Here is a 19,882-nt window from a genome sequence, read left to right as displayed (position 1 = left end):
TCAGAGAGTTGAGTTTGGGGTTATTGTACACTAATGTGATATAATATGCCGTTCTTAGAGTATAAAATACATTACACCAATAGAGTGTAAGTGTGTGTGCGCATGTGTATTCCTGCCATTTGGGTGGCCAGCAAGTGACCTCTAAAACCACATAGCTATAGGACTGTAACTTGAGGGGGCTTATGGATGTCCTAATCCTTCTGGTGTTTATGGTTTTCCACAGCCAGCTGGGTGGTCATTCAGCATCCACTTAAACTGCTTTATTAAATCATTCATCTGTGTTTCAGAAGTGTCTCCTTGATGAAAAAACCTGAAGCACTCTGGCCCGTCTTGGCCTTCATTAGTTGTACTCTCCGGAGTGTTTGCAGCACCTCTTGATCTCTGAACCTTCTAACCAAACATTCTCTGCAGCACATTTACAGCCACTCACATCTAGATTAGAATTGCACATGTCCACAAATATGGTCTTTCCAAGTTCAGTTTCCAACTTCTGTCACGCTATTGTTTACAGATCCTGTTATTTTAGTCAGGGGACTTGTTGCAGGAAAAGGCTATTGTTGTGTTTTATAGCGAGCTGAAGAGATGTAGCTTGTTGAAGATGTATGAGGCAATCCAGCCTCATCAGACCACCTAGAATGGCATGGAACATCTGAGTCAGTGGCACATTTTTCTGGCAGTCACACCATTAACTAGAAAAGAATGTCTGCAAAATCTGTCTGGTGAGGGCAGTATTACATTTTAGAAGTGCAGCTAGAGCAGCAGTGCAGGAGTGGGTTTTGCAAACAAACTTCAGTGGTCCCTCGGGGTCTTTACTCTCTATAACTCTGCCCTTGGTTCATATGTGAAGGAGATTGTCTCTATAAACTAAACTATTCATATAGTGCTTCTCTATGCAATGACTGCTAATGGACTTAAGCAATTGTAATAATACAAAATGGAATAAAATAGGTTGGCTTATATGGGCAATCAATATGGAGGTTTTAATGGCTAAGGTCATTGTGAAGAACGGGATGGAATGTCAATACAAGTGAAACTGCACCTTTATTGCACTATTTTATTGTTTAATTTTATTAAATCTGATTTTTGTTGCAATTAAAACTACAAATACAAGATAGTACACAAGATACATAAAAAATCAAATCAATTTGTTAAATGAAATAATGCATAAGCAATTTTTATGTCAGCTACACTCTCAGACAAATGGTAAAATGTTATACCAAAGAAGGTAAGACAAAAAGACAATTTTTTACCATTGCAGTTTGTACCTTTAAGATACTGATTTGTACCATGGAAAAACCAAATATACTTTTGGTTTTTAAAACCTGCAGACATAATATTTTACCTTCCTCAAAGGTATAAATGTGATTCATGAAGGTACCACTATACAGTGACAAGACACTTTGTACCCTAACAGTGTCAAATGTTTTACTTCGAGAACTACTTAAAGGTGTTTTTTATATCCAAAAAGTATCAATTTATTTTCAGCAAATATAAAACATCAAATACACTTTTTAACAATAATAAATAATTTAGCATGAATCAAAAGATCTATTTTTGCTAAACATTTTTACAACACTTTTTACAAAAATGTTACAAAAATACAGTACATAATACATTCATACAAGATAAAACTTTTTTTTCTCCAATTTTCACACAATTAAAGTTAATTTAATTTACTTAATTTTGAAATAAAAATAGAGCTATACAAAAGTATTGTGACAAGATATGCACAATGTTTGATTAGTTTTACACTATACTAAAATGTCTGCATGAACACTGTACATATGCAGGACTTTTGCCAGCTCATGTGCGTATTGGAAAGCAAAAGCCAAAAGGTGCGGATATCAATAATTGAACTGTATTTATCAGAAAATGCTTAACAAATGTTTATTAAAAATGCCTTAAATGTTTAGGTTACAATACCTATAGTTTTGTTTTACCAGTTGTTTTGTATTATAGAACTTAACAAGTAATGTTTTTGAGTTTTTTTAAGCATACATGTATGCTTTTAAATAATGATTTGTGTTTTACTATGGAAATTATTCATAAATCACTTTGCCTTTCCAGTGATATTTATTTTTATAGATAATGTAATAAATAATGAGTTGTCCAATACTTATGTACTTTTTTTATAAGAACAATTTGTATTCTCATTTCAATTGTACCATAAAATGTGCAGAACAGTATCATAAGAGATCTTTTCTGTACCATAACTTTTACAAAGGTACAAAGCTGTTCCTTAAGGAACATTATTTCTATCAACGTGTAACATTTTTTTCCGAGAATGTAGTTAAATATTGTAATTTTTCATTACAAACAATATTTGTTAGCTACAAAATAATATTTAATCTATACAAAGACTATATATATATATATATATATATATATATATATATATATATATATATATATATATATATATATATACTATACAAGGGAAGATTTAACCAATAAGCAAGGCAAGCGGCTGCTTATGGCCCCAGGAAATCTGAGGGCCCCCAAATAAACACCTAGAAGTATAAATTATACCTAGAAATTATATATAACATAATATTCTATCATATTTGGTATGATGAAGGTCTAAATATATAAGTTGAATGTTTTTTTATTGCAAATGTGCAAATGTGTCCTCCACCGTCAATCATGGAGCAGTCCAGCAGTCAAATCAGGTAAGGATTTTAAGAAAACAAATCATTTAAAATGTTTTACAAGATGCTTTACACGTTGATGTGCATCAAGACATAATGTAGAAAAGGAGATTGAGTGATTATGAGAATAAAAACAGCATAATAAATCAATTGAAAATAAATAGAAGTACAATTTGATTAAATTTAATTTAATGCCCCGTGGCCACAATTGCTTAGGCCCCCTAAATCACTAAATCCGCCCCTGATACTATATATATATATATATATATATATATATATATATATATATATATATATATATATATATATATATACACACACACACACACACACACACACACACACACACACACACACACACACACACACACACACACACACAAAATTAAGCCTAAAAAACTATATATAAATGTATCAATGAGTTTAAATTTGTTGTACTAAAGTAAAATGTAAATACTGATGATCAAAAACAACTTTCCTAAATAAACCATTTACCTAATGGAAATGTAAAACAAAAATAAAGGCTTATTTACACCATTAATAAAACACAACAATAACACTTCCTCTGAGAACTTGTTAATTTGCCAAACATTGCTAATTTATTCAACTCTCTTCCACATAAAAACACATATTAAAGCACAGTAAATGAAATTCACTCAACTGTAGCTCTCACATAAGTCCAATCATTCCTATTCGTGTTGTTTATTACAGTCTGTATCATTAAATCCAACATTTTCAAACACAAGTCTGTCAATAACATTCAGATGGCCAGTCTTTATATGGACTACCTGTGGACGCCTCCACATTAAAATCAGCGACAGTCCCCGGAATGTTCAAATGACGTCACGGCTTGCTGGAAGTCACGTGGCCCGCTGGCAGGTTTTGATAAGCGTTTGCGAGACTGCCGAGCTGAGCGCATCTCTGAAAGCGTACAGAGAAGAAGATGAGGCACTGCCCTCCCTGAGGGATGTTTATACGTGATGAAGGAATAATAATTCATTTGTCTGATGAAAATGGATGGAAATACATAAAGACATTCTTCCGTCCAGTGATAACCGATCAAAATAACGGTGCGCGTGTCAATGAGCGTGTCCTCAGAATCGTCGTCCTACTGAAAACAGTGAGTGTTCATTGCTCATATCTATTTAATGCTTACGGACATTTATACGCCTTCTTAGAGATTAAAAATGTGCAATTGTGTTTGGAGGTGATCCATTTGATGCATTTCAAAGCAATATGCTTTATTAATATTTACAAATAACCGGCATTGGAGTGACTGCTGTCATCACGCGTTGACAATTGTGCGCTTGTTTTGATCCTGGTCGTGTATTTACACTCCATGTGACGATCTCTCACACGGTATTATTGTGAAGCTCGTTTAAAATGTTTTTGTTTATGTAATTCAGCATTCGAGACATCCAGTTTTAATACATCGTGGCCCTTATGATTTACGAGTTATTGTATGACTGACCCAGCCCAGCTGTCTGGATGCAGTATCATCTTCATATGTATTTCACCATGTTCTCTCGTTTGTTTTTAAGTGCAATGTTTCATCATTGCTGGTACCTACAATAAAAAAGGCATCACTTCCAATGCCCAACTGGTGTGATGTGTGGTTTGCAGAGCCATAACCACCATAAACATTGAATTATATGAATTACCTATGTGTAAATGTTGTAAGATTGATTGGTAAATTGGTACAATTTGTCCTTCCAGTTCTGAACATGTGGGTTAAATCCTTGTGTATACGCAACAAGGTGACAAAGTTACGAAGACCGAGATTAATTCTTTTCATCTGATGTGATAATATTATGGTTGGTTGTTCGTAATTAACCTGGCAGAACAATCTATGAAAAATTTGCCAAGGTATTTCAGAGAGGTTATGGAGGATTACAGAAAGCATCCTTCATGTGGTGATTGAGCCATGATCCTGGATTTAGAGTCGGTTGTGATTTAAATCTGATTTAAGATGAATCTGTAATGATGTATTAAGCATACATTTTATGTTAAACTGTGATATTTGCTGCTAACCTTTAGAAACAGAAGCATGAATAAGATTTTTCAGTTTGACCTATTTCACCAGTCTTTTGCTTGTGGTAATTTTTTAGCTGTATATTGGATGATTTAAGGGCTAGTTCACCCAAATATTGAATTAGCTTTTAATTTACTCATCGTTAGACCATACCAGATTACTGGGTTACGTTTGGCCCTCAGTAGAACCAAAAAGAGAAAGAAGATTTTACATTAAAACCGTGGTTCTTGGTAATTCTTAAAATAAAATACATTTTATATAGATGAATATACAAATACGGATATACAGACAAAACAAACTAAACGCAAATGTCTCTTTGTGATCCCTTTAAGTCTAACTAAACAGTCCATGTTTGTCCAACTTCAGTAATGGATGCCTTGGATTTAGCTGGGTGTTCCTTTACATTGCATCATGGACATTTTGACTAACGAGAGTCTTGTTGCTTTTTGTCTTCTTGTCCACTTTGGGAAGGGGCAGAAATTGTTTTGAGGCTCTGGGCATTTGCCAGAATTGGTCCGTATGACATCAGGTTGTGTAAAATGCATAACTTTAAATCTTTAAATCTTTAAATGCTTATTGAATCAGAACAGTACAGTAAAAGAGAAGAATGTACCTTAGTAAAGTCTCCTGACAAAACATTTCCACATAGAAATAGCTTGCCTGCCTCCTCCTATCCAAAGTATGCAGATGTCTGCTTGTTTCCCGGCATGGTGCAAAGGAATCAAATGTCCGCCCTGAGTCTTAAGCAGGACCAGATGCTGGGCCAAATGTGCTGCATTAGTTCCCTGTGCTTGTGTTTTCCTCCAGGCCTCCCTGCTGTCCCAGAACTGTGCAGTATCAGGAGCCTGTTGGTCCATGGAGCCCTCGCTCAGGACCGCAGCTTCAGCACAGCTGGATAAGATCATGCTTATTTTTACGGGCAGGCTGTTAAATTGGCTTATCCTGTGGCTCCTACACGCCACAGGTTGGTGAAAGAAGGGCACGACTTATCGTGTCAAGCATGTCTCCTACAGGAGCACTGAGATAAACTTATTAGAAAATAGGATGCTGCGCATGGTTTGTTTAGTACAAGATGTTTTCCCTGATATAATGAGTCATGTTAAGCTACGCACTCAGTGGTAAAGAGGTTTGGTGTAAATCAGGGGTGTCAGACTCATTTTAGGTCAAGGCCCAAATTGGGGAAAACGTCACATGAGAGCTGTTTTTTATTCTTAACAATGTATGCACTGATTTAAATGTCTGTGAAATCTGCAGTAAAACAGACTTTTCTATAAGCTGATGTAAATACTAATATATTGAAGGTACCAATCATGTAACATACACACATAACTTGCTTCAATTTCAAAACACAACACAGTGCACAGCCTTATCTCATAAGGACATATAACTATTTTATGTTTTGTAGGTTTAAAAGTTCATTCATTCATTTTCTTGTCGGCTTAGTCCCTTTATCAATCTGGGGTCGCCACAGCGGAACAAACCGCCAACTTATTCAGCACATTTTTACGCAGCGGATGCCCTTCCAGCCACAAACCATCTCTGGGAAACATCCACAAACACTCATTCACACACTACGGACAATTTAGCCTACCCAATTCACCTGTACCGCATGTCTTTGGACTGTGGGGGAAACCGGAGCACCCGGAGGAAACCCACTCGAACACAGGGAGAACATGCAAACTCCACACAGAAACGGCAACTGAGCCGAGGATCGAACCAGTGACCTTCTTGCTGTGAGGCAACAGCACTACCTTCTGCGCTTCGCCATGAATTAAACAGGTTTTGAAAAAAAAAATTTGAATTGGCTTGAGAAAACCTTGATAGCAAACAACTAAGATGAAAAAAAAATTAAAAAATCATCAGTTTTGAGCTGTAAAAAAGGGGATACTGCGTTAAATTATAAGAAACAAATTAACTTAACCTGACTCAAATTGAAACTTGTATGTTTAATAAATTAAGTAGAAATGCAGTTAATCTTGAGGTAATTCTGGAAATGATTATGATTTGTAAATGTAAATTAAAAGATGACCCATTTTTTTATAGAAACCGGTACAATTATATGAAATATCTTTTAAGATGTATTTTCATATAATTTGCATGCTTATCTTAAATGTATGACAATAATGATCATGTTATAAAAACATTTAATCATACAATCAATTAATTTAATCATATAATGTAGGTATCTATATTATTTTATGTTATTTATTACTAATGCACAACACATACTCTTGGATCATTTGATGATGATTTAATAAAAATATTAAGCAATCAAAAAAACAATGGATGTATATGAAGAGTTCAGATGCAAAAACCTCCAAGTGCCGTCTGAACTTTTATTCTAAAATGAGCCTTTTTTGAGACTCCTATATTTATGTTCACTAATTTCACATTAAAGACAATGAAAAAAACATATTAATTGACGTAAACGAAAATTGCTTAAAATTATAAATTTTAGGGGAAAATTTCAGATGGTTTTTGCGTCTGACCTCTTCATGTGTTGTTTAGTGCTTAAAAAAATCATGCATGTTTACATGTTTGAACAATACATTTTAACATCTTCTATGCAGCATTTTTCTAGATTTATGTCATGTAATAATATAATAAAATGTTTGTCCTTCTTTTTATAATGGAGCAGTACATTGTGTTCTGGTCCTCCTAAATCACATCACAGGACACAGTCTCACGATGCTCAGATTTATGTCCATTGTGTGAGGCTGGTTTCTTATTCTGAGGCGTCACTCTGTTGCGTCGTGCCTTCTGTGCCGTGTGTACTGGTACTATCTGGTCATTTACACTGGAAAAGGGAACCATTGATCTCTTACTCCGGTGCATTGGAATGATGAATCTGAAGTCGGTCAGAGATGAGAGAAGTAAAGGAGTTCCTCATTTCTGGGTTGCTGCAGTTTTCGTATATGGGTGCAAGGATTTCCGCTGCGTAGGACTCATGCTGATTTTTCTGATGAAATAAACATTTACAACGCACTTCCGGACAATTTTTGAGTCTCTCTTTGACGTTACCATGGAGTTTCTCAATAAAGGAGTGACTTCCTATTAGTTGTCTGAAGAAAAGTGTTGAGTCAGTGCAAGAGTGTCTGTAATTGCATCACATAACAATGAAATGTGCCTGAAGGCTTTTCAGTCTGCGATGTGCCTGACTATAATAATGGTATAATTCTCAGCAATTACATCCATATTTGACTTGATTTTATCCTTAACCTGTCTCTAAAGTTACGCTTGGTCTTCCTTTCCTCCCCAGCAATTGTTATTTAAATGATGCGATTGCGATGCCCTCATTATCTCTGTCAAAAGAGACAGCTTTCTGCTTATCCGTGACTCATGTTTATTAGTTTTATGTAAGTATTTTCTCTCCCCCTTACGTTTTTAAGGCGAATGATGAATATTTGCTGGCTTTTCTTCATGGTTGCCATGGTGAGGATTATAATTTCTCTGTGCTGATGGTAGAGAGGGCACAGCCAGCCTCTGCGGATGGCGTGGTTGTTGGACCGAGAGATTATGTCTATATATAATCCTAAATCTCTCACGTAACATGTGACACATCTGCTGCATTTTTCCCCTCGCTGCGACTTTCTGTGGGGTCTCAAAAATGCGAGTGTGATTATATCTTGACTGATGTTTTATTGTTTACGCAAGTGGATGGATTGATTAGAGTTTGCACTGCATTGTGGTGTTTTTGAGCATGCTTGATATATGAAAATGGCTGTAGAAGAAACACCTGGAACAAAATATGCATGAGCCTCTTTGTTTTTGCTGGTCATGGGGCACAGAGAGAGAGAGAGAGTGTCCTAGAGACCCCTCCTTCAAATCTTTAAGGTTTATGAGGATGAGAAGGATTAGAGTTTTAAGGCTTGTATTTATTTTTGGCATCAAACTGTGATCGTGAAACCTATCGAAGACTTGTTATCATTTTCTAAATATATGAAAGACACAGCAACTTCTGCTTTTGTGTGTCATGAGCGTCACTGGTTCCTCATAAGATGAATTCATCACTTCAACACTTTGCAAAAGAACTAGTCAGTAGGTCAGTTTCAATTCCTAAGCTCTTAAGCCGTGTCCCGTGACTGTTGGCCATTACTGTAAATCACAGAGGAGCCATTGGCCATAAAGCTGAAAGCCATCAAAGACCTTTCAGATGATGTCTGGTCCGCTGTAATGACAATGGTTCTGCATATTTCTCACAGTTTTAGTCTCCTGATTTGGTTCACTTTAGTACTTGTGCGGTGAAATAGTATTGTTGACTGGGTGATATAGCTAAAATTAAATCTCGATAATTATTTTTCATATTGAATTATAAGGATGTATATTTCATTTTTAATATAAATTGTTAATGCTTCCATATTTAAAAGAGGACCCCAACAATAACTGAAGCACACAAAAATTTGGGGGGCCAATTAACGGCATAACATCTTTTCTGCCAATAAATTTTCGGTGGCTGAAAATGTGTTAAATCTCTACTATCGAGACACTTTTAGATTCCTGTTGTCCAGAAAAGTTTAGAGCTAATCGTTGTTATTAACATAAATTTTATCACGATTCGGTATTGTATCGTTTATTGGCCCAGCCCTAATGGTTGAGATTTACAATACTGAATCTACAATAAGTAAAGGGCAGAATAACTGTTGTTTATTTATAATGGAACATTACCTATATATTAACATTTATTTTCACAAAAGTCTTTTGAAATTGTTGTAATTTATTTGAAAAGGGCATTCAAAGGACTGTCATAAAACCTTTATAAACAGGATATGACATGTTTCGTAAATATATGAGATGAGATTTTTCTACATGACAACTGCCATTAAGTCACATTCGCTCAATTCCGTCATTTTAAATGCAAAGGTGACATTGTTTGAGATGTCTTTGTCATGGCAACTTGACATTATCAAATAAATCATAACCTCTCAGCTTATGATGTACCTTTGTCACGACAACTTGACATTACCAATCAAAACAACATAACTTGTCATGAGGCCATTATAATTGTCATGAACTGTATAACAGTGTCATTACAACTACAGTGGTCATTAAAATGTCATTAAATATTATTGTTCCTGTTATAAAATTATTTGACGTAGCATTAACACTTTTAATCAAACTTATAATTACAAATTCAGTTTGTTCCACAAACAAAATCACATAATAACATTGGGCTTATGACAGTCATGTTTATGAAAGATTTATGACAAGCTATGTTGTCTTGGTAATTTCAAGTCAAAATCTTAAACAATGTCACCTTTGCATTAAAACGATATAAATGAGTGAATGATACCTAATGACAGTGTTGTCATAAGCATGCATAAAATCTTATTCATATTCATGAGTTTTCATGTCATAATTATAAATGTGTTATGACACCTATTTGGTATCGATTCAGTAATAGATCATAACCGGTTATTACGTACTGATGTCATTCATCTCATTTGTGCTGTATTGTGGTAGATTACTATGGTGAGGGAGGCGAGAGTGAGTAATTAAAACACTCCAACTACCTAATGCAGAAACTGCACAATTCACTGCTTGTGAGTTAGCTAGACAGTCTTTTGCTGACACTGAAGTTACAGCAGAAGCCCTGCGAATTTTCGTCACCGCGTAGATATCATGGATCAGCTGTAATCACTACTGATCAGTGTCACTCATTGGTGAACATCGCTAGAACGTTAGAGCCAATCACAGCCCTTTCTGTTGAGCGCATGACCTGATCATATGTGTGTAAAAACTTGCTCGACAAGGCTCAGAAAGTGAACAGGATATTTACATTTGTTTATTTGTTATACATGCTCATTTTGTTCTCTGCATGTGCTTGAGTTTTTAAAGGTACAGTTCATACACTGACTGTTGACAAATTGCGTTGCAAATAATATATACATGTTTTTTATAAATTTTAATACAAGAATTATTGTGCTGTGAAGAAAAATATAAAATTGTGTATGGAAAGCATCATCAATGCACCCTGATGCACCGAGATATCGAATTGAACCAATTCGATGGCATGATAATCGTAATCAAACTGTACCGTGAGACTGTATAGGTTTACACTTCTGTTGACACCCCCTTCAAGTAAAGTGACAGAAGCATTAAGAATTCAGTTATTACACCATTAGTGACAACATTAATAAATATTAGAAATGTTAGTAGTAATGACTGCTGAAATAATATAAATAAGTTTACTTGGAAAAACGTAATTACAAATTTTTTTTACTGCATTCATTATGTGTTATATTATACAAGAACCATTGTACCTCCCGATGGGGTGAGTTGAAGTTGAATAACTTGTTTATTTAGCCTGTCTATCAGTGATTTGTTGGGACTGAATGACCCGTACAGAAAGATAAAGCTGAACCTGCTACCTACCATTGGGTACCCAGCTATTTTTGGTACGTCGAAGCCATGTGAGCGTCAGTCACCCAGACTGACTCAGAAGCACTACATGTGCCAACTTGAGTGTTGTAAAAGCCCCAGGCCTCTTCTGAAAGAGAGGGGAGTCTCTAATTAGGATATCAGTGGTTTTAGTGTTAGAAAGGCTTATAGTGACAGCCTTGGCATTGACGCAAGCAAAAGGAATTCCCTTTTTAGTACATTCTTTCCCTCTTCCATTTTGTGCACTTATTCTGCAGGTACAAACAGTATGAGTCATGATTCAAAGGCATATATCCCCGGCAGGAATGGGTAATTGCATCCGTTTGTCCAGTTTATATTTCTCACTGAGATTGTTACATGTGGTTGTACTCTGCATCTGTGAAGGTATAATGCTCATATCCTTTTTCTAAGCACATAAGGGACCAAAATGTAACCAGAGTTAAAATGATATGTCCTGAGAGCGTTGTATAACCGTGCCGCAATGTGCTGATTTGTTTCTTAAAATCCCTGCCGGTTTAAAGAAGGATGTTTTCATTTGTGTCAGAGCACCTGGCATTATTAAGCAACACTGTTTACTAGCCTACAGCATGTCATGATTTCCTCCCCCGTTCACATTACTCTGTTTTTTTTTCCCCCCAGCACATACAGTCCTCGTTTTATGGGGATGATCGAAGATGGAGGAAAAAAGCCTTCGTGTAGCAGACTACTTTGTGGTGGCAGGACTCACCGTCTCTTCAAAGCCCCTGGAGGAAGATGTTCACCCTGAAGATGGAGCTCACCGAAGCTCAGCTCAACTCAAGGCACCGATCACTGATGTGGCAGTGGTGATTCGCTCTCTAGGGGAGGAAGTACCTAGAGGGTATACCTGTGTTGAATGCACCCCCTCCGGACTCCCTGCTGAACTGAATGGTGGAAGCCTCATGGGGCCGCAGATCTTCCTGTGCTATAGGAGAGGCAGAGATAAACCACCGCTCACCGATCTGGGGTAAGGAGTCTGTGGCTGATTTCACACCTGACTCATTGTATTGGAACCTGGTGTGCTGAGGCCAATGTGAACATGGCAGTTGCGCTCAAATCTGCACCATAACAATTGGCCTGAGATAAGCTGAATGAGGTGTTTGTTATCTTGCTTCTTGAAAACAATCTCTTGCACTTTTGTGATTTACCGCTTTAAGTTTTTAATTTCTATGTATTATGACTCAGCTGAAAACAATTCTAAAAACATCCAAAAACATAATTCATATTAGGAAAAGAGAATGCAGATAGCTGTAGTATTAAAGCCTGGTTTATACTTCTCCCTCAAGTGACCGGCGTAACTCACGGCGCAGGCAACGCGCGCAGCTGTGCATTTATACTTCTGCGCGCTGTCTCTGTTGGTCTGCATTAACACTTCCGAAACGCTAGTGGGCAGTGAGGTGTAAATGTTCCTCTGTGTCGAGTTTCTTCACTTCTGTTTTGCTTTTCTGAACACTTCCTGAATGTACAAGTGACTCAAACTCGCTCATTTTGAAGCAGGAACCTGCGGACGTGCAACAACTTTAACCATGAGGTAAACACAGAACAAAACTTTCCATCCGGAGCTCCTTCACGGGACTCCACACTTGTAAACAATCGCTCGCCAGACTCGTCGGCGCTACCAAGCCGACCAATCACAGAGCTTGCGCTACGCGTTGTTGCGACGTGTAGTTACATTTTTTGAGAGGTGCACGTCAGCGACGCCGACGGCAACGGCGAAGGGCTATGCGTCAGCGCCGTAGCATACGCCGGCTTTTGACGCAGAAGTATAAATCAGCCTTAACTATGCTAGCATTCTCAGTTCTCACCATTGCAAAATAGCATTCTGTTTATTGCAAGTGTGGTGTGCTGGAGTTTTGTATTTTGTTGTATTAAAATTAAATGTATTAAATCTGAGGTTCGATTTGCTGCACTTTTTTTTAATTGTTCATCAGCTGTAAATCTTGTGATGACATTGAAAAAGGGATTTTAAGCAATATTGTTAATCAATTATTATTATCATTATTACTCTGAAGTTGTGTCGTGGATTTCCCTATGCTCATGCAGTTGTTATTAAACAATAATAACAACTTCATGGTTATAGTCATCGTTCTATTGCCTGTTCAGTCAGATAGGTCAATTTCAGTAATTTCTAGAGGAATCCGTGCAAGATTCCAAACGGATTTCCTCATTTTCTCTACAGACAATAGGAAATATGCTTGTTTGGCCGATAATTTTTACTGGCATTTTGTTAATATGACCAGATAAATAAACAAAGCCTCTAAATAGCGAAATTGTTGCTAACAACCTTTTGTTCTTTTTCTTAGATTATGTTGTCCATAAATCTACCGCATTCTTTTCAATTCGAGAACAATCGCAAAAACAACTGAATAGATCATTCTATATGATATTCTTATTAGCAACATCATAACTTTCAGTCCAGTTGGATCCAGATGTAAGTGAGTCATGCTTTTTATAAAAATAGTGAAATGGATGTTTATGGAACTGCTGCTTACTGAAAAAAAACATTCATTAAAGATAAGTAGTTGCAAACAATTTATATAGGCTGAATTTAAACAAACAAATTAAATGTAGTCATTTGCAACTTTATATGTTTGTTTAAATTTAGCTATTTGTAAATTTTTTGTAACCACTTACCCTAAAAAATAGGTAAGGCAGTGAATCATTTTTTTTTTGTGTATATATAAGGTGTTACTAATCCATGACCATTTAGTATGCTGTCTTTAAAGGTAGCTACTATCTAGACAGATGTCCACATTGCAGCTGCAGTGTTTTGCAATCTGTGTTGTAATAATTGTTTTGCACAGGCATTCAACATCCTCATATGTTTTCTTTCATCATTCTTAGCATCCTCTATGAGTGGAAGGAGAAACTGAAGCCAGACTGTCAGATTATTCAGACTACACCCTCCGGACGCCCTGCTAACATCAGTGGCTCCTCCTCTCAGAGGATCTACATCACATATCGACGCGCCGCGGAGAATCACTCTCACGCCACGCTGGCTGTCACAGACATCTGTGTCATTATTCCCGGCAAGGGAGAGACTCCACCACATGCCTTTTGCAAGGTGGACAAAAACCTTAACAGCAGTATGGTGAGCACAACAGTCATCCTACCCTGCAGAAAATATCAATTTAGTTGGTGAATTACTTGCCAGTAAAAATTTGCTGAAATTATTATTATTTTTTACTGTAGCTTTTACATTTTCATGTTTTTATGCTTATAAATTCATCTTTTCATCAAAATTACAATTCTAAAAATTAATATTTCTATCATATTTCTTACTGTACATTAAATATGATTCTTAAATTCAATTGTAGCATTTAAAGAAATTGATTTAATTTTGTATTTTATTTTAATAAATATTATAGAATTCTATAGACCTCCACTTATGAAGTTACACTAACACAATGAACAATATTTCTACAGTGTTTATTAATAGCTAAGGCCAACAGTAGAATTTATTAATTCATTTTTTAGGGCCAAAGGTTTACATTAAGGCATTATGAAACTTTTTCAACATTTTTTTTAACTAAATAATCCCAAACATATCCAATCCCTTATAAATCAAGTCTTATAATTCTTTTCCATAGTTGTGTGTGTATGTGTGTTTGTATAGTACAAAAACCATATTGTAAAGTGCTTACAGAATTGAACCATTTATCTTTTATCGGAAATACTTTACAATAAGGTTCATTAGTTAATGCATTTACTAACATGAACTAATCATGAACAACACATGTACAGCATTTATTAATCATAATTAAACATTTACTAATGTACTATTAACATCCAAGTCCATGCTTGTTACCATTAGTTAATGCACCATGAGTTAACATGAACTAACAATGAACTACAGTATTTTCATTAACGTTAACTAACATGAACAAATACAGTACTAAATGTATTGTTCATTGTTTGTTGATGTTAGTAAATGCATTAATTAACATTAACTAATTACCCTTATTGTAAAATGTGACCCTTTTATCTTATCATTAGTGGCACGTGTAATACTTGTACTCCTCTGTGTAAAATATTTTAGTCGGGTGGTAAAGCAGACATTACGGGATTCTGAAAAATAAAACAAGATCACAATAAGCCTCCTTTTACGTATTTTACATTTACATGTCATTTCTTTTTTTTACAGTGGGGGTCTTCTGTGTACTTGTGCTACAAAAAATCTCTGGCCAAAACCAACACACTTGCATTCAAAGCAGGTACTGTATCTCAGTCTTCAGTTGTTTTTGACGGTTTGTGTTTTGTTGTGCATTTCGCAATGAGCAGCAGGAGGGACAGGATGCGTTAGCGAGAAGCCCATCATAGCAGTGGGATGCGATTGCGGATGAGGAAACCTGATACTCCCATGTAGCACGAACAACATGATGTCATTGTTAATCTTGGCGCTCACAGAATTCAGCACCAAACATATTCACGCTTTAACCACTGCATACGCTTATCTTCTCATGTGGAAGTCTGGGTCAAGTCATTAATTATAGCCCAGGCGATTGCAGTGATCAGTATTAATTGTCTTGAATACAGCCTAATTGATGGTTTGAATGGTGTGTGCAGGTCTTTTGTCCAGATACCCAGAGGAGGACTACGATTCCTTTCCTTTGCCTGAATCCGTGCCCTTGTTTTGCCTGCCGATGGGAGCGTCCATCGAGTGCTGGTCCTCTCACACCAAATATTCTCTTCCGGTCTTTTCAACATTCGTTCTCACAGGCGCCTCTGGAGAAAAGGTATCCACGCACGAGCAAACGCAAACACACGTTCTTCTCACCGCAGCTCCATCATTCTTTGAGAAAATCAGACACAGTGGAAAGCGAATTGTCTTGTCTGCTTAAGCGATGTGCAAAGAATTTAAAGCAGCTACAAAATCGGTGCAGGCGGAAAATCAAAAACGCCAGTGAATAATGGGCCCCCGGAAAAGAATTGAAAATAAGATGAGCACATATAATTGGCCTGTTTAATAATGCATCGCTAAAGTGCTGTTTGGGTCAGCTCAATTATGTCAAACACATCAGTACACTCGACTCACTCTCCTCTCAGCCCAGCAACTCTCAAGGCTATTTGTGCTGCAGCATTGTATAATTTATTCACCTAGGTGAGCGGCTTCAAAGAAACATGGCTACGCTGGGATATTTCTGGTCTAAAAGACAGCAAAAATAAAGCTGTGGATCGGTTTCTCACTGGGTTCATCTAAGGAAAGCAAGTCTTGAAATAGAAACTGATGATGATTCATTTTAAGTAGACTAAAATAGCCGCCATTGTGCATTTTAGTAATGTTCTAACCTCATGTGTTCTTTAAAATGTAAACCAACCTAATTCCTAGAAAGTATTCATAAGTATATTTTGTGCTTTTAGGTTTATGGTTCTGCCATATAGTTTTATGAGAGCACCATTTTCAGATAAATAATTGTAAATAATAAATATTTACAAAATATTTATTCATTCATTCATTCATTCATTTTCTTGTCAGCTTAGTCCATTTATTAATCGAGGGTCGCCACAGCGGAATGAACCGCCACAAAATATTTATATTTAAATATAAATATATTTAATATAAATGGTTATGTATTTTATATACAAATAACATATTTTTAAATAATAAATAAATAATCTTACGCCATTCTGAGAATGAAAATCCTCAATTCATTCTGTACATTAAATGCGATGCTCACCGTAAATTCACTTGTTGCAAGCAATTCAAGGTTGAAGTTTGTATTTTTAGGTGGTTCATTCTGCTGTGGTGACCCCTGATAAATAAGGGACTAAGCCGAAGGAAAATGAATGAATGAATGAATGAATGAATGGATGTATTTTTTCTTTTATTTTAAATTTACAGTACAGCATTTTTTGTTTGTAATATTAGTTAATTACATTACATCAGTTAATTAGTTAACATAAGTTAATCACAATGAATAATAATTTTACATCTCTTTTAATCTTAATAATGGCAAAATAAGAATTTATTCATTCATTTTCTAAGATCAAATGTTTACATTAATGCTCTGTGAAAGCTTTTATCAATTTTAACTAAATAACTTAAAATCAAGTGGGATATTTCTGATCTAAAAGATATAAAAAATAAATCTTCCATATCAGATTCTCACTGAACACATGATGAAAGAAAGTCTTGAAATAGGTGCTGATGATGATTCCTTTTAAGTAGACAAAAATAGCCAGCGTAAATTTACATTTCTATAAAATGTAAACCAACCTAATTCCTAGTAGGTATTCATGAGGATATTTTGTGCTTTTAGGTTTATGGTGCTGCCATTTAGTTCTGTGAGGCGATAAATATTTGAATGTAATCTTTAGCCATTCTAAAAATGAATATCCACATTTCATACTGTGTATTAAATACAATGCCTTAATTCTCTTGTAGCAATTAAAGCAATTGATTTAGGTTAGTATTTTTAAAATATATTTTGAAATAATAATATAGAGTTTTGCTAACACTATAGAAAAAGCTTTCATTTGTTACATTAGTAATCTACATTACATTAGTTAATTAGTTAACATTACTTTCTACAGTTTTCCCAGTACCGGGGTGCAGCTGGAAGGGCATCTGGTGTGTAAAACATATGCTGGATAAGTTGACATTTCCACTGTGGTGACTTCTGATGAATAAAGGGACTAAGCTAAAAGAAAATGAATGAATAAATATTTCTACAGTCTTTTTTAATCTTAATAAATGCCAAAGTAAGAATTTATTAATTAATTTTCTAAGATCAAACATTTAAAAATAAATCTTCCATATCAGATTCTCACTGGACACATCTGAGAAAAGCACGTCTTAAAATAGATACAGATGATGATTCCTTTTAAGTAGGCTAAATTAGTCACCATTGTGCATTTTAGTAAAGTTCCAACATCATGTTGTTGTTGTTGTTGTTGAAAATATAAATTAACCTAATTTCTATTAGGTATTCATGAGTATATTTTATGCTTTTTAGGTTTATGGTGCTGCCATACAGTTTTATGAGCCCTACCCAGAAGAGCATTTGACTGAAAAGCAGAGATCTCAGCTGGGACTGCAGGCTAACGGACTCAGGCCTGACGGATCCATGACTGTCCACACCAACAAAAGCATCTGCCTTCTCTCTCACTGGCCCTTTTTCGATGCTTTTCGTAACTTTTTAACCTTCCTCTATAGATACTCCATCTCAGGTCCACACACTCTACCCATTGAAAAGTGAGTTGTGGGGACAATTTTGAAGGTTGCTTGTGTAAAAAACATGTTGCATCCACTTTACAGTTACTTACTAAAATTTCCCCTCCCACAGGCATATTTCTCATTTCATGCACAAGGTTCCCTTTCCCTCCTCTCAAAGGCCACGTATCCTGGTGCAGGTGAGTCTGGTGCACGTCATGTCTTGCTTCAAGCTCTGTTTTGTTTTTAAAGTATCAAAACAGATGACATTGTATGGTCAAATAGCTTCAAACCTGGCCCTCGTCTCGTTGTGACCGCGTGTTTGTGTGCTTGTTTTTCACAGCTGTCTCCACATGATAGCCTGATGCTGAGCCAGCCCGTTTCCTCTCCTCTCCCTCTGAGGTAAGTCCGACACAAGATACACTGACCATGTTGGATGAATGCTGATCAGAGCATGATGTGATACTTTAGCAGCACCTGGTTAAGTAATAACTTGGTAGAGTTTTAATATGAGTTGTGACTCCTCATGCATTTGTTTTGCTTGTTTAAGGTTAATATGCCAATATTTAAAACTAAATCTTAATATCCATGCAAACAGATTTTCTGACATTTCAAGAGTTCACACTTAGCTGATAATTGATTATAAAGCTTGATTGGCATGCTGTCCCAGGAGAGAGCCCTGAGCTCTTAAGATCCTCGAGCCTGGGGCTCCCTCCCGTCTATAAGGCAAGAGGGGAGTTTGAGCTCTGGTATATCTCAAGAACTCCCCTGCTGTAGTAGCTAATGAACAGATAGTGATTGCTCTTAAGAGATAACTACTTACTAGGAGCATGTCTATAGTGCCGATTTTGATTAGTCAGTTAACGTAAGTGACATGTTTTTGGACAGTGGGAGGAAACCGGGGGAAACCCCTGTGAGCACGGGGAGAACATGTAAACTCCACACAGAAATGTCAGCTGGCTTGGTAAAGACTAGAACCAGAGGCATTCTTGCAGTGAGGCAAAAGTGCTAACCACTGGGCCAGGAGGAGTAGGGGTGGAAGGGGGGATTCTTCAAAACGAAAATGGCTGTTATATGGAACTTAGTTTGCGTTTCAGTGGTTTGAAAAGTGATTTGTTGTTTGTTATTGATTTTTTTGTTTGGTTTGGTTTGGGTTTATGATATCCTGTGTAGTTTGGGTTTGGTTTGTTTTTTGGTGGTTTGTTTTATTGTTGTTTTGTTTTTTGGACTGAGATGTTTTTTTGTGTTTTTGTTTTATTGAGTTTTTTTGTGTTTCATTTGTTTAGATTTGTTTAGATTCTTGATTGTTTTGGTTGTTTATTTTTGTTTATTTTAATTTATTATATTAAGTTGTTTTAATTATATAAGTTTTGTTTAATTGGTAAATTGTTTTGTTGTTTTTGTTTGGTTTTGTCTTGTGTGTTCATTGATTTGATGGGTGTTGATGTTTTTTGTTTGGCAGTTTGGCAGTTTTTTGTGTGTATTTCTTTTTGTTTGGTTTGTTTTTTGGTGTTTTTTATTGTTTTGTTAGGTTTTTGTTTTGGACTGGTATATTTTTGTGTTTTTGTTTTATTTAGTTTTTTGTTGGTTTAGATTCTTAAATGCTTTAGTTGTTTGTTTTGTTTTGGACTCATTATGTTTTTTTTATTAAGT

At 35.9% G+C, this 19,882-nt stretch overlaps 1 protein-coding gene and 1 long non-coding RNA gene across 10 annotated transcripts in view; one reads left to right on the top strand and one right to left on the bottom strand.

Moving 5' to 3' along the window:
* Positions 1-3,224: 3,224 nt before the first annotated feature.
* On the bottom strand, positions 3,225-5,468 carry si:dkey-242h9.5. Its single transcript, NR_200106.1, is given in 2 exon segments — positions 3,225-3,569; positions 5,294-5,468. It is a non-coding gene; the product is annotated as a si:dkey-242h9.5 (long non-coding RNA).
* dennd4a (DENN/MADD domain containing 4A) overlaps positions 3,560-19,882 on the top strand; it is a 343,904-nt gene continuing 327,581 nt past the window's right edge. For 8 of the 9 annotated variants that reach the window (XR_015514341.1, XR_015514340.1, XR_015514343.1 and 5 more), the window contains exons 1-8: positions 3,560-3,768; positions 11,698-12,043; positions 13,921-14,167; positions 15,221-15,290; positions 15,643-15,812; positions 18,033-18,271; positions 18,363-18,429; positions 18,573-18,631. Coding sequence is in view for 5 of the 9 variants with exons in the window: in XM_087292118.1 (XP_087148244.1) it covers positions 11,733-12,043; positions 13,921-14,167; positions 15,221-15,290; positions 15,643-15,812; positions 18,033-18,271; positions 18,363-18,429; positions 18,573-18,631 (1,163 nt within the window). In the remaining 4 variants the exon portion in view is untranslated. 9 annotated transcript variants of the gene reach the window in all.

The sequence above is a fragment of the Danio rerio genome, chromosome 18 (genome assembly GCF_052040795.2).
Source record: "Danio rerio strain M-AB ecotype USA chromosome 18, GRCz13ab, whole genome shotgun sequence".
NCBI lineage: Eukaryota > Metazoa > Chordata > Actinopteri > Cypriniformes > Danionidae > Danio > Danio rerio.
Note: the sequence above shows the minus strand (reverse complement) of the source record. Positions and strands in the feature narration are given on the sequence as shown.